Here is a 16,390-nt window from a genome sequence, read left to right as displayed (position 1 = left end):
TGATTTGACATTTAACATTTTAAGGGCATTTATGAATGAAAGTTATCAACACTTTTAAAAGTGGGCTCAAATTAATATAGATGTATATCTATGCTTATCTATCAGAAGCAAGACCATCTTCATTACTTTAAGACCATCATTTAAAGACATACCACTAGAAGCTGCCAAGACATCTTTACAAAGCATCAGCCAGTGGGAGAGCTTTTCCACTGCCAGCGAAGAAAGCATGTGGCCCAGTGTGTCATGAATATCAGAACACAGTTTGCGGTCTGTCTCTCGATCTAGCATTCCAAACAGAAGGCCCTCAAGTCCCGTGTCTGTTATATTAACGCCCTGGTGCCAGCAATGGATATCACCTCGATGACTAACTCCAGGCACGAAAGGACTGACACCTGAAAAGGAATTTCACAAGAGAGTTTGTATGAGATGTTTTATGCTATATGTAGCAATGACATTGAAGATCAAGCCTAACATATGACTCACAATGCCAAGACAATCACCTGTAAATGCCTTTTAACTATGGTCTACACTTACATATGGTAGGGTTAAAATATAATCTGACAATAAGGGTAAGCCCCTGGTTTCTAAACTGTTCATTCTGTACTCTTAGAAATATGAAAGTTTTCAGCCAGTCCTGGTGGTACATTTCTTTAATCCCAGCACTTGGGAGGCAGAGGCAGGCAGATCTCTATGAGTTCGAGGTCAACGTAGTCTACAGAGCAAGTTCCACCAACAGCTAAGGCTGTTCCACAGAGAAACCCTGTCTTGAAAAAACAAAACAAAAACAAACAAACAAAAACAAATATGTAAAATTTTAAACAAAGACTATTGGCCAAACAGAGGACTTACTGGCACCGCCACTCTCTTTGTCCCCTGCATTCTTCGCCAGGCTCATGGCATATTCACATACTTCTGCTGCTTCTCTCTGTGCAAGTTGCCGGAGACAGGCCACAGCTGCTCTCCGAAGTAGCAGGTGGGAGCTGCATAGATGAACCTGTCAGCATAACAATTGCAGGACAGCCTTTATGCCAACTCATGTCTGGGAAGCCTTACTTCTGCAGAGTTCTTTCTTGAAAGACCTTGGTTATTTAAAAATACCACCAGGGGCTGGAGATGACTCAGCAGTTAAGAACATTTGTTGCACTTCTAGAAGACCTGAGTTCAATTCCCAATACCCATGTCAAGCAGCTTACAAACACCTGTAATTCCAGTTCAGAAGGGAAATAACACCTCTGGTCCTCTTGGGCACCTGCACTTACCGTGTGCTTATACTCACATTCAGATATATTAGTTTTACTAAAACTAATAAAATTTAATTTTTAAATAAATACAATACAACCATATAATAGTATTTTGGCAAGACATTCATATCAATAAGACATATAGAAAAGACATCAGTACCAAAATATCCATGCTGAGATCTGTTCTCTAAAGCTTGTATTACACATTCAGATGGAAATTCAGGTGGACCTTCTGCACATCTTAAGTCTATGTGTGGTCCCACTGAAATACTGTCATCTACAAATACATAGAAAGCCAATGCAGAGAATGGAAAGAAGACAGAGCATATAGTATGAACTAAAAGTGAAGAATATTTATTAAAATAAATAAAACAAAATCAAACAACATGACCCCATCCAAATAGAACTAAAAATGCAGGCTTGGGGACAGACCTATTCTACCCAGAATGCCCCTACAAAGATATAGTATAGCCCAATAGACAAAGTAAAGTTCAGAAATATAATTCAGTCTTGGGTACCAGTCTAGGTTCGAATCCCACCTCTGTTGATTATACTTAAATTTGCCTCTTTGTAAAATGGGAATATAACAATCAAAGATTACAATAAAATGCTTATAACAATACAGACATGGGTTGATTACTTACTAAATCATATTATCATAAATCTGTATGCATGCACTGATAATTGTATAAAAAGAAAATACACTCAACAAATATGTTGACTGGCCAGCCAAAGTGAAGTGAAATTTAAATTAAACATCTTAGTTTATGAAATGTTTTATTTGCCTTTGATAGTGAGACAGGGCCTCCAGTAGACCACACTGGTTTCTATCTTACATTGTAGCTGAATCTAACCTTGAACTCCAAATTCTCTGCCTCTCCCCACCAAATACCGGGATTACAGACATGCAAGGCCACACTTGTTTACGAGTTTTTATAAACTTCACTTCGGTGTTCCTGTTGTTCCATTTTTCTTTTGTCTTTACATTTATGACATTAGAGCCACAGTATAGTAGTAGTGTCCTTCTACACTGAACTGTAATGATACCATAGCCACAAATTATAAAACCACAGAAACAAATAGCTGGTTCAGCATTTAAGATTGTGACTATTTTTTTTCTAATTTATTTATTTATTTTATATAACCAAGTTCATTTAAATGAAAACAAACATTTATAGACAATATTTGGGAATTTGGGCGTCGTTCTTTCCAAACTACTTCCTGCTGGTAAGGGGTGCTGTCATGGGGGATTCTAAGAAGATGCAGAAATCCTGGCTGTAGTCTATAAGGCTGCTTTGTTGGAGAGGATGTGGAGAAATGGGAACACTCCTCCACTGCTGGTGGGAGTGCAAACTCATACAGCCATTTTGGAGATCAGTATGGCGGTTCCTCAGGAAGATGAGAATTAGTTTACCACAGGACCCGGCAATCCCCCTCTTAGGCATATACCCCAATGATCCACATCCATGCAACAAAAACATCTGTTCAACTATGTTCATAGCAGCACTATTGTAATAGCAAGAACCAGGAAACAACCTAGATGCCCCTCAATTGAAGAATGGTTAATGAAGATGTGGCACATTTACACAATGGAATACTACTCTGCAGAAAAAAATAATGGTATCTTGAAATTCCCAGGCAAGTGGATGGCACTTGAAGAAACCATCCTGAATGAGGTAACCCAGTCACAAAAAGAGAAACACATTATATACTCACTCATATATGGATTTTAGACATAGAGCAAAGGATCACCAGCCTATAATTCACACCATCAGAGGAACTAGGATACAAGGTGTATTCTAAGAGATTCATATAAAGTCCTTCACAGAACCAGGAAGGGACAAGTCCCCCCAGAGCACAGGGGAAGTGGGGGGGGCATAAAATGGAGAGAGAAGTAGGAGAAAACAAGGGGGAGGAAAGGAAAACACATGTGACCAGGAAGATTGAGCCTGGTTAGGAATAGAAGATAGGAAAGAGAGAGAGAGAGACAGAGAGAGAGAACATAAAAGAAGGAGCCAATATTGGTTTGAAGATAAAATTGAACACAAAGAAAGGTCTAGAGAACTACAAGATTGCTGCCAACTAACAATTTGAGCTTCCATGGAAAGGCTATCATAAATGCCCTTCCCGGAGAGTGAGATCAACAACTAACTTATCCATGGAGCCCTCAACTAATGCCTGTTGGAAACAGGAGCAAACATCCATACATAAACACTGAGTCAAAGTAGAACTCAGATGCAGAGGGAGAGGACAAGACTAGGCAGCAGAAACACATAGAGACAGCTTCCCTGAACAAGGAGGAGCTAACAGGCCATCAGTCTGATAGCTGGGAAGCCAGCATGGGACTGATTCAGGCCCCCCTGAATATGGGTCTCAGCCAGAAGAACTGAGCAGTCTAAGGAACCTCAGACAGTGGAGCCAGGATGATATTCCTGGTGCACAAAAGGACCTTGCAAACACATCCCCCATGGAAGGATAACTGCCTTAACCTAGAGACAGGAGAGAAGCCCTAGTCCCTACTTCACATGACCTGTCAGATCTACATGACCCCAACTGGATGGCATTCCCCTACATATGGAATTGGGGTGGGGGGATGGGAGGGGAGGGTGGTTAGGGTGCATATGAGAGGGCAGAGAGGGTAAAAGAGAGGGAGGGAGGGAGGGAGGGAGAGGGAACTGGGATCAACATGTAAAATAATAAATTAAATTAAAAAAATGCTTTGACTCCAAACTTTAAGTTCAAGGACAAGTTACTGGGGAAAAGGATTTCTATTTTTGTTTCCACAGAAAATGAAAAGCTGTGGATTCCTTCCAGACTAATGTGGTTTGATCAAGCCAGTCCACCTGAAACAGAGTACCAGGTGATCCTACATTCAAAACAGCTGGACAAAGCAGCCTTACAGACTACAGCCAGGATTTTTTTTTTTTTTAAGATTTATTTCTCATTTATACAATGTTCTGCCAGCATGTATGCCTACATGCCAGAAGAGGGCACCAAATCTCATTACAGATGGTTGTGAACCACCATGTGGGCACTAGGAATAAAACTCAGGACCTCTGGAAGAGCAACCAGTGCTCTTAACCTCTGAGCCATCTCTCCAAGCCCCTTAATGACTCTTTTTAAGAGGATCTTGGTTCAATTCCCAGCATCCAACAACTACCAGCTGTCTGTAACTCCAGTTCCAGGGTATTTGAAGTTCTCTTCTGTCCACTGTAAGCACCTGTAGCGTGTGGTGCACATAAACTCATGCAAGCATGCATGCATACACACACAAATACACACACACACACACACACACACACACACACATGCACATATACATTAAAAAGCAATTAAAATAGATTAATGCAATTCTGGATACTATAATGTCACTTATCTACTAGGTTTTGTAGATGGTCTCTGACTTAACAGTGTGACTTAAAGCTTACTGAATTATAATAGGAGAAAGTGGTACACATTCATGTTTGGAAGTCTGACATTTTTACAGTCAAGGCATGTGTGGCAGACTCTCTAATGAGCTCGGCACAAGCACCAAGCCTCTCCTCAGAGTCAGCTACGACATCATCTATACAGGCAGCCAATACTGCACAAGATTCACAGTTTTGCTCAGCTATCTTGTCAGTAGGTTAAGTGTCATACATTTATTTTTCAACTTCTAGTATTTTCAATTTATGAAGAATTTATTCAGAACTAATCCTTTCATGAGTCAAGGAGCATCTGTATTTACAAATAAAAAGAAGCATCAATTATGGAAAAAATAAAATTAAAGAAAATGATTACTGTTTGGTCAATACTGATACATTTGTATGCACATAATCTCCAGTTAAGTCTGACTTTTTATTTATTAAAGCTGAAGATACAGAAACTTGGTAGCAAATGGCATTATAACATCCATGGTTTGTTTTGCCAAGATATTTTAATGCAATAAAGTCAACTTTGGCAAGAGTTCTAGATGAGAAAGAATTTGGAATTCATGAATTGATCTTATGATCGGGAATAATTGGATAAGAGAATATATGACGAAACCCAAGAGAGACTATACCATCAATTTTATACAGTTGTGTGTTGATAAGAAATTACACAGCTGTCCAGTTCCTCCAGGACTTAATTCTCATTGTTCACAAAAACGTTCACTATTGATATTAATTGGCAGTGTTGCTGCTTTTATAGTTTTCCAAGCTTCTAAGTAGCATATGGCTAAAGTGAGGTTTATCCAGTTATGGATGGACTCTTTGGCACTAACAAAGAAACCTGCCTTCTTTCTTTCCTTCTTTCCTTCCCTTCCCTTCTTTTTTTCCTTCCTTCCTTCTTTCCTTTTCTTTTCCAAGTGGGGCTCACTGGCTGGCCTGGAACACACTATACAGACCAGATGGGCCTCAATCTCATAAAGAACCACCTGCCTCTTCCTCCTGAGTGCTGAGATTATAGGCATGTACCATATGCCTGGCTAAGGAACATTTAATCATAAAGATAAATTTCAAAGTGAAAATCATTCACTGATAATTTCTAAAATTATTCTAGATGACACAAATGCAATGATTTTGTCTAGACAAGAGGAACTATGGTCACATGACAGAAAAAGCAGTTGTTTCCAAGAACAGAAATTATGATAATTCAGAATGGTACTTGTGCTTTTAAAAATACATTTTGAATAGTTCTATTCTCAAGCATATTTATATAATTTATTAACTACCAATATGATAAAAAGTACCTCTCAAGACACTTTCTGAAAAAAATCATATATTCCTTTTGTTTTTGATGCTACACATGGCAGCACATAACACGGCCATTCCTGATGACAAGGATAGTAGAACTGATGGGAATTCACAAAAATCTGAATTCATCTCACTACTTTGAATTAATGCATAAGCAGACTACTTTTCAGCAAGTGTCAGAGCATCTGGTAAATGCAAACTGCATGAGAGGCTTTAAGCAATGATTCAATAAGGCAATCACTTGGATGCCCCTTTTCTCATCTCTAGTCTGCTATGCCATCTCCTTCCTCAGCTGACAGTAATCTCACTTACCCAGACTTTTGAAGGAGGGTCAGGAAACTATTATTACATGCCTGTAATAAAACCCCAGATGTTCCACTAAGGAATCCAGCTTGGAAACATTATCTTGTACTTAGCATAGGAAGCTCATTGTGTTTTCCATGGCTAAGCGATAAGCTCCACTCAGAGTCAGTTTTTACTTATTAGATTCTTTTAACTATGTCTGGTCAACCTCTACAGCATAATAAAATTTAAAGAGGAAAAAGATGGAGACTGGAGAGATGATGACTCAATAGGGGTAAAACACTTGCTGCTCAATCATGAGGACCTAAGTTGGAAACGTTATCTTGTGCTAAGCATAGGAAAGTCATTGTGAAAGTTGGACACAGTAGTGCATGTATCTGTCATCCCAGAGTTCCTACTGAGAAACTTCAGGTGGAGACAGGAGCATCCCTGAAGTCTGAAGGCCACCTAGATTGGTTTATGCAAATCAACAAGAGACTCATCCTCAAACAGGATGGAAGGTTGACAACCTTAAGTTGTCCTTCAAATGTACACTGTAGTACATACATGTTCACACACATTCATACACACAAAGATTAAAAACAAAATGTTTTCAAAAAACAAAAAACAAAAAAACAAAACAAAAATGGAGAGGGAAACCAGGAAACCCAGGAAGGTAAGTCAGTGTCTTCTTGGCCACAATCAGTTGCCCATCTGAGCTGTATCTGGTATCTACGCCCACATAGCTTATATTAGGTCACAGCATTTGGCAGAATGCTTACTTTCCTATTATAGAGGGCAATGCAATACACACCACTATTCTATGTTTTCTTTCTTTACATTTTACATACATATATGCATTTGGTCCTACTCTGTAACTTACTGAAACTCTTTGATGGGTTAGGACTTGTTGAGCTCCCCCTACAGTAAAGTAGGGGCATATTTTATTGAGTAAAATTAACTATGCCTCATCAAACCTAGTATATACTATTTGCCCTACAGGATTTCCTTTCACCTCAACAATATCCTCCAATGGTGACATCTATCATGGCTTTCTCCAGCCTTCTCTTGGCTTCCTCTCCTCCCTATCCAGATGAGATGTCACTGTTTATCATTTCAGCCCTGTCTCAGCACCCCTCCTTCCCTTATCCTGATGCCTTTTAATCTATTTTGTATGGTTAAAATTTACCTATGAAGGCACAGAAGTGTAGTTTCCTGTGGTCTTCACCTAACTAACTCATTTACAGCTGCTGAAGAAAAAAACAACTAGGCAAAATCAATCATAAATCACACATTGGAATTATAGTGTCATTAATCTATACTGAACCCTCTGTTCTACCAGAAAATCTTTCTCCAAGTAGTTCAATTTCCGATATTCATGCTCCTCAATTTCAGAAGTTAATTTTGCCCTTCACTATGAATATAAAATCAGCAGACAACACATTTACCTTCTAGACACTAAATCTCTAAGCCCACCTTTAGCTATGTTCATCGCCTTTAACCAGTTTGCACTGAAAGGGCTATCCCATACATTATTTATGCCCTGGAAACTCCACTCAACTAAAACATACTGGATTACTAATTATTCCCTACCTTCTCCGAATGCTTATCACTCCCCCTCTCTTGGTTCCCTCACATGAGCAAGGCAATAGACTCATGTGCCAGTACAACAGGAGGAAAAGTCTCTCCTATCCCCAAATCTCCTGGACATGGTCTTCATTTTTAACTTGAAAAAAAATCTGTTATTTTTATTTTATGTGTAGGGGTGTTTTGCCTGCACATATTTCTGTGTACCATGTGCAGGCCATATCTGAGAAGGCCAGAAGAGGGCACTGGATCCCCTGGAACTAGAGTTACAAACAGCTGTTAGCTATCTTGTGGTACTAGAAATTGAACCTGAGTCCCCTGGAAGAACAGCTCTTAACTGCTGAGCCATATCTCCAGCACCAACATCCCCATTCTCTTCTTGACAAACAATGTCTAGGAAGAGTTTCTGCTTACACTCCACCTCTAAAACAGTGTTAGAGCTTTCACTTCTATCATTCTTCCAATGAGTTCTTGCTAAGAACAATCATGTGGCAAAATTCAAGACACATTACAGCTCTCATCAACCCTTGTCAGTATTTGAAAAGGCTAACTGCTCCTCCACTCTACTTTGCTTCTGTGAACACACACCCTCTAATTTTCCTTTCATCTTTATTATGTTATAGTCATCCTCCTCTTTCCTTTCCCATCACCTAATTCTCTCTCTCTTTTTTTTTTTCTAGAATTTCTAAGATGCTGGGTTTCTCAAGCAGCACTCTGACTAGTGACCACATCTACTCCCATAGCTCATATAAAATACTTCCGCTTCCAAACTCATTAATCCAATCCATGCACTTTTATCTGAGCTCCAGGCTCATGTATTCAGTCACATATCTACAACCGAGTAATAATATCCCTCTCCCCAGCCTTGTCCAACAATGCCAATCACAGAAAATTCCATCACCATGCTCAGGTCGGAACTCTTACCACATCCTTTTTGCTTTTCCCTGAGAGCCAGTTAACTCATTCTGTTAATTCTTCCTCCTACATATAATTTGAATCCATCTTTTTCCTTTATTCTAATTGCAACCAACCTAAAATTAACCATTATCACCTTGCTCCTACAATATCAAAAATTCTTACCTTACTGTAGAGCAGAGTCCAGGCTCCATTACACAGCAAGACTAGCATGGGCAAAGTACAATTCTAATCATGTTACTTCTCTGTAAATGGTTGCTCATACCTTACAGAATAAAGTCTAAGGTCTCAGTATCTATGAAGTTTGCAGGATCTGTTACCTGGCTGGCTGTTCAGCCACATCTTGTTTTTCACTGTCTGCACTCCCATCTTCTCCCGGGTTTAACCACATAATAACTGGTTCTTCAAGCATATCATGCTTCTCATTTAGAGCTTTCCATATTTTCCCCTCTGTATACTCTGATACTGTGTTATTCTACAAACTAAATCCTATTCTGCATAGCACACCTTAAGTACTGTTTTTCAGGAAACTAATTTCTGAATGTCTAGTTTATGATAGGTGTTGTGTTACATAATCCTTATGTTACCCTTATTCCATTTCTTTTCTATTTGTTGCTTACTGAGAAACAAACACAGGCCCTTTTATGCTACACAACTGCTTTACTAATGAGCTATGGTCTCAGTCTTCTATAGCCTTTCTAGCTCTTACCTTATTTGTAAACAGCTCTTTTTCATTGACCCTTGCTATCTATAAGCTTCATAATGACAAAGGCTTTATCTAGTCATATTCATACAAGTGCATGCAGTACCCTGCCTGGTGCCTTATATATAACAGGGCATCTATAAGTATTTGTTCAATGAGGAAATTGAAGATTGCAATGACAGCAACAGATCTCAGAAGCTACTAATCACACTCTAACAAATACAGTTCTGAAAGGGCAAGACTACATGTGTCAAGTCATTAGCTAAGAAATAAGTGGTTTGTCAAAATAGTTCTTAAAATGCAAAATAAAAAAGAAATAAATAAAAGAAGATAACTATTGAAACTTAAACACTTAATGATTCTCCGAACACATTTTTTTGAGGGGGTCCAGGTTGGTTTTTTAATAAAAATAATTTAAAGCTCCCAAAATAAAACATTGAAATGACATAGCTGTATACTTACACAAAGGCTAGGAACAAGGCTAGACAGATTGACATGTCGTGGGGCAAACATGTGAAGCTGTTGAAGGCAAGAGATGGCAGCTGCCTGAACAAGAGAGTCGGAATGGTCCTGGGTGATGGCACAACCCACCAAACAGGAGGAGCGGATGGTGGAAATGGTTGCTGCATTTCCTAACAGGAAAGTAAAAGACAGCGTAAAATACAACAGTGCTATTAGTAACATGACAACACTCCTGGAGTAATCATCTTCTAGATAACTCCTTCTTCCAATCATTATTCAGATTTTCTTCCAATCATTATTCAGATTGCTTAAATAATCATAATAGTCCCCAAGTATGACTCCAAAGCACAACTGTATTTAAAGGTAATAATTAATGTCTTAGAAACTCATTCCTTTAAAAAGCTATCCTATCCTTAATAACCACCAATCTTCTACTAAATTACAACAAGATTCCTCATTCTGTGGTTCCCTGCTCAACAAATACTACTTTCATTATGATGACTTTAAATACTGTTTGCATAATAATAAAAATCTTTTAGAGGTAATGAAGGAAAATATTACATATTTTCTGTATAGTGGTTTAATTATCAAATATAGGTGATGGGAGATGCCATTATGTATATATGTTTCTCATACTGGTTAATGAATAAAGCACTATTGTCCAATAGGAAAGGAAGATAGGAGGGACTAGGAGACAAGGAGGAAAGAGAAAGTAAAAAGGAGGGGTGAAGATGGAGAGACTGGGGAGACAAGTCGCTGGCCCCTTTCCCCGATAAAAAGACCACGTAAAAATATTAGATTAACAAAAATGAGTTAATACTTAAGACAGAGCTAGCTGATAAGAAACAAGTAACGGGCCAACAAAATTATATCAAATACAGAGTCTCAATGTATTAATTGGGGCTGGTGCGGCGGGGGGACAAGACCAATGGCGGGAGGAAAAACCGTACTCCTTACATATAGGTATCTGAAATTTTCTTCTACTGTGAAGTAAAATAATTTTATGTACATATACCAGTCAAAGAAATCATATAATCATGTACAAAAACAAAACCTTGGAGAAGTTCAAAGACACGTACATGGCCCCTCTTTCATATTCTGTCTATAAAATGGAGGCAATGCATATTGCTGAACTGTGTCATCATTAATTGATGAAAATATAAAATTGACCTCCTCTTGAGGGCTAATTAATAAATGGAGAGGGGAAGGGGGAAATTGCAAGTGTGGGCCTTCAGGATTCACTCACAATGACTCACTGAATTCAGTGTTTAATTTACCATCAGGAAGATCAGCTGTGGGTGTTAGTATCCAGGCACCTGCACAGGCCTGCCCATGGGGTTCTGAGAGGACACATCCTTATCTGCAGCCACTAAGAGCACCACCTGTGCACATTCACTACATTCCCTTTTAAAAGGACCCTGCCCATCTCCTGTCTGTCTGTCTATCTGTCTGTCTGTCTGTCTGTCTGTCTGTCTCTGTCTGCTCCTCTCTCTCTCCCTCCTCATCTCCTCCCCTCTCTTTTGTATGCCTATCTTTCTCCTCCACATGAGCTCTGTGTCATGGTGTCTTTCTTACACAGCTTTTTAAATTACAACAGCAGGTGTTACAAAGGCCCCAATTCTAAGTACAGCAGCACAGGACAATGAGTCTTCTATGAAATAACTGCCTCAGAGAAAGGTCAAAACAGTCCAGTCCATGGAGACAATAGTCAGCATTCCAGGATGAAGAACTTCATTTTCATCTTTGTTTTCACAGGGGTCCAGGCAGAATTACATTTAAAATATTTTCTCTGCTCAAAACTTTTATAGGATCAAGAGGAGTTGAGGGCACCAGAAGAACAAGGCTCACAGAATCCAACTAAGGAGGGTTCATAGGGACTCACAGAAACTGAAGTAACAATCAAGGTGCCTGCATGGGTCTGAGCTAGGGCATCTGCATATATTATGTTGTTAGCTTGGTGTTCTTGTGGGACTCCTAACAGTGAGAGTGGTGTATCTCTGATTCTTTTGTCTGATTTGGGGACTCTCTTCCTCTACTGGGTTACCTGCCTAGCCTTGATTTGAGGGTGTGTGCTCAGTCTTATTGTGTCTTATTATGCCATGTTTGGTCGATATCCCTGAGAGGCCTGCTCTTTTCTAAAGGGAAATGGAAGAAGAGTGGAAATGGGGGAGAGGAAAGACGGGGGACAGACTGGGAGGAGAAGAGGGAGGGGAAACTTCAGTCAGGATGTAATGTATGAGAGAAGAATTTTTTAAAAAAGCTGTCATGAGCCAGGAGTGGTGCTGCACACCTTTTACCCCAGCACTCCAGAGGCTGTGAATTCAAGACCAGCCTGCTCTACATAGAAGGTTCTAGCCACCTAGAATTGCAAAGTGAAACCATGCCACAAAAAAAAAAAAAAAAAAAAAAAACAAGGCTGTGGTATTTTAAAAATGGCAACAAGTGCCAGGCTTTGAAAAACACAAATATACAGTAGATGATAATTACTAAAAAGGTTGTACAAGTGACGGTGAGGAAACCGAGAGACAGTAATTGCCCATGGGCTTTCTTTAGGTTAAGATGAACTTGCTTACCTTGCAGTTCTGGTCCAACAGTAGTTATTATAGCACCCAAACACCGGCCCAGACACTGATGGACTTCTGTGTGTGAAGGTGGGACTGTCAACAGCAAGGTGAGAACCAGAGACAGTGTGGGCTCCACATATCCACGGTACATTGGGCCACTAGAATCTACTATCAAGGCAAGTGAATGAAGAGACCAAGTCTACAAGAAAACATAACTGTATTTTAGTTGTAAGGAACAATTACAGTACACTGAATCAAGTACACTAAATTGTTACATTAAAGACATTTTGAGACAGAGTCTTGCTGTATACTGGGCTGCCTTGAAGGTGTGATTCTCATGCCTTAGCCTTCCACTTGCTGTCATGTGGCACCATGTTTATACTTTTACATGTGTATACTCTTAAAGTTTTGTTGTAACTATATTTGCTCAAGCATAAGATATTTGAGAAAAAAAAACAAAGGTTAAAAAAAAAAAATACTCAAGGAGTAAATGTGATTCAGTGACCCTAGAACATGGGGTATAGTAAAAGCAGAAGTCAGGGGAGAAATGAAGCTAACTAGGTACCAACCAACCTAATAATGAAAGGAAATGCAAAAAACTAAAAAAAAAAAAAAAAAAAAAACAATACAATATGCCTGAAAGTAAATATGTGAATAATGAAATTTTCAGGTAAATGTGTGGTGCTGCAAAGTCATTCTAAGTACTACGGCAGAACCAGAAAGACAAATGACATGTTTTCTCTCATTTATAGAAGTTAGCTTTGAATCCTCAGACACTCAGACACACACACACACACACACACACACACACACACACACACACACAGTGCATTAAATGGAGTTAGCCTATAACAGGGCAACAATGATCCTACTATAGATAAGTAAAAGCCCAATGACATTTATGAGTTACTTCTTTTGGAGTCATTGGCCATTGTGATCCTATAAATCCCCTCCCCCAAAAAAACATCACAAGTTTTTTACATTGTTCCTGGTTACCCTCAAAACCTGAAAGTAAAATCATATTGTTGAAGATACTGCATACTTTAGTCATAGGTAGGGTGAAATCACACTGGTATGGACCTACAAGCGTCATCACTACCAGCTAGTTTTCATAGTCCTTGAAGATTCTACGAGAAGAGACAAATAATCATCAGTCTTACCCAGTTATGAATGCTGCAAGCTACAAGAATAACATGCCCACTAGTGGAATAGTAGTAAGAACATCATAGGAGTAACCAACAATATCCGACTGTATTTAAATCCTATTTTACAAGATGAAATCATGCCTGCCACCATCATCAGACTAAGAACCTATGGCTAGATGGGTCTTAAGCTCTAGGGGATATTTACTACTATTGGGGGCTAAACGATCCTACTATTAAACTGACTCTTAATGATCTATCATTGTATCTATAGATTTATGCATATCTAAACCTGTCTCTGAGAAACTTTTATTTGCAGTGGTGATTAACACAGTAACCCACAACTGGCCAAAGTGCAAAGAATAAAGAACTGTAGAATTCTCATCTCTAAAGGAAATGTATAGACTCCCAAACCCCAAAACTAAGGGATCACTGTAGAAGAACAGGCAGAAAGAGAATAGAGTAAGAGCCTAAGGAAACATTTTCTTCTGGATACAGCAGGGAAGCTGCAGATAGGAACTCACAGTAGTTTCAACAGTTTGTACAAGTCAAACCAAACAGCAGAAAGAAGAAAGGGGCCTGGCCACACTATCCTACCGAAAACCATGAAGATAATTGGCAATTGTTGGTTGCAGGGAATGGGAGAGACAGTTTTCTCTAAGGGTGTAGCCCCTGGTAAACTGATCATCCTCCAGTAGAAGACTACACAAAGAATATTTAGGAAATATAAATTGGTCTTGAACACAACATTGGGTGGGTAAGGAATGAGGTTGTGAATTGGGAAAGAGGAGAAAGTGAACATGATCAAAATATATTGTATGAAATTGTCAAGGACCTAATAAAAATGCTACATATATAGATACACACATATGCACACACACACACACACACACACCAATAGGTTTAACTTCCAGAAAAAGGCAGACTTCGAAGATTATCTTGAAATAAAACTCTTGCTAATGATCTCCTGAAATAACAAGGAAAAAAACATAATACATTTTTCTAACAACTTATCATAGATACTATTTAAAAAATTTGTGTCAGTCACATGTTTGTGATCCTAGCACTCAGGAGGATGAGGCAGGTGAACAGCAAGCTTGATGTCAGTTTGGGCAGAACAGGGAGAACTTGTCTCAAAAGCAAGTGTAGAAAAATACTTCAATATTGTGTACCTGAACTTCAGGGGATGTCCCATCTTGAGCTAGAGCCAATAAAATGCTGACACTGGTCTTTAGGTGTTGTCCCGATCCTATGCCACCAACATAACGATGCAAACAACCAAGGGCCAGTGAATGACCAGTCCTGGATACAACGTCTCGAGCCGACTTCAGCCTGAGAAAAGATGTTGCAACGGGAATTGTCTTCTGCATTTTCCTCTAGTAACAGTCTTTGACAGAGAACATGCTCAGTGTACAAAGTCCTAGGTTCAATCCCTAGTGTTAAGGAAAAGAACCTGCATCCCGAGATGCACAACACATTTCTTATTTTACTTAAGAAACGTCCTGTATTTTATTTTGTTTTTGAAGTCCTGGGGACTAAATCCAGGGCCATGTGTACATTAAGCAAGCACTCTATCATTGAACTATACCCCAGCTGCTTTTAATTATGATCAAAGTCTCTATAAAATGGGCAAATTTCTACACATATTTTATATGTGTATATAAAAGAATTATTTTTATTCACATGAAGGTGAATTATATGTGGGTACCCAAGAGAGTAGCAGAGGGCTCTGGATCCCCAAATGTAGAGTCACAGGTAGTTGTTAAATGCCTGGTATGGGTACAGAGAATTGAACTTGGGTCTTCTCAAAAAGCAGAAAGTGTTCTTAATTGCTAAGCCATCTCTCCAGCCCCTAAGATGTATTTTAATAAAAATTTAAAAGTACAAGAAATATTGGCATAAAAATTTTAAAATAGTTTGCATTGAGATATACTATGTAAAATTCATCAATTGCCTCAAACTTACAGCAATCCTGCCTTAGTCTTCCAAACATTGGTCTTACAGGTATGAGCCATCACACCTGGGTTTAAAACTCATCAAATTAAAGTGTCAAGTACATGATCATTGGACAATGTATGTAACCATCACATAAACAACATTGAAAAGTAATGCTCAATTAAAATATAGCACACACATACTTTCTAATATACTTGTTCCAAAACAGGAGAGAAAGAAAACAGACATTAATTTTAATAAGATACCAGAAAAATATTAAAATATCATGATGTGGTTCATAAATTACTGAGATACTTATACTGTTTTTCAAACCAAGTCTTAAAATGTGATGTAAAATATATACTTAACAGTATTCACCAGTTTGGTAAATACATATTTCAGCTGTTCAGTAACCAAAACAACTGTGCTGAGACCAAAAAATTCTATTTCCTAATTATGGAGACAGTGGAATCTGCTCTCACTCTCCTGCCACTATGTCCCTTCCCGGAGAAGGGACTACAACCCTCAAACTATGAACCATCTGTCCTTCCTTAAGTTGCTTTGTCAGGGATTTTGTCACAGCATCTCGGACACTATCCTATAACCAACCAGGCTGCCAAAGAAGAAAGCTATTCTCAGGGAGTTCAAAAACCACTTTTAATCCTTTCTGTTGTTCTTTTGCTATAATTATTGCCTATGAAACACAAACATGAGATTCAGTGCCCACATGGAGTTTATTGATAGAGGGGAGAGAAAGGGGGGTAGCTGTGGCCAACCGAAAGCAGGAGAGAGAAAAGAAAGAGAGAAGGGGGAAAGAGAGCAAGGGAGAGAGAGAGAGAAGAGA

The 16,390-nt window shown here is 38.9% G+C and overlaps 1 protein-coding gene across 1 annotated transcript in view; it reads right to left on the bottom strand.

Moving 5' to 3' along the window:
- Heatr5b (HEAT repeat containing 5B) overlaps positions 1–16,390 on the bottom strand; it is an 87,182-nt gene that overhangs the window by 28,831 nt on the left and 41,961 nt on the right. Inside the window, exons 19-23 of the mRNA XM_051177895.1 lie at positions 14,784–14,943; positions 12,479–12,668; positions 9,906–10,075; positions 850–994; positions 153–392 (exon numbers count right to left, since the gene is read on the bottom strand). Coding sequence (XP_051033852.1) covers positions 153–392; positions 850–994; positions 9,906–10,075; positions 12,479–12,668; positions 14,784–14,943 — 905 coding nt within the window. The remainder of the gene's footprint in view (positions 1–152; positions 393–849; positions 995–9,905; positions 10,076–12,478; positions 12,669–14,783; positions 14,944–16,390) is intronic.

This window comes from Phodopus roborovskii, unplaced genomic scaffold (genome assembly GCF_943737965.1).
Source record: "Phodopus roborovskii unplaced genomic scaffold, PHOROB, whole genome shotgun sequence".
NCBI classification, from domain to species: Eukaryota; Metazoa; Chordata; class Mammalia; order Rodentia; family Cricetidae; genus Phodopus; species Phodopus roborovskii.
This window is presented reverse-complemented; position numbering and strand designations above follow the sequence as displayed.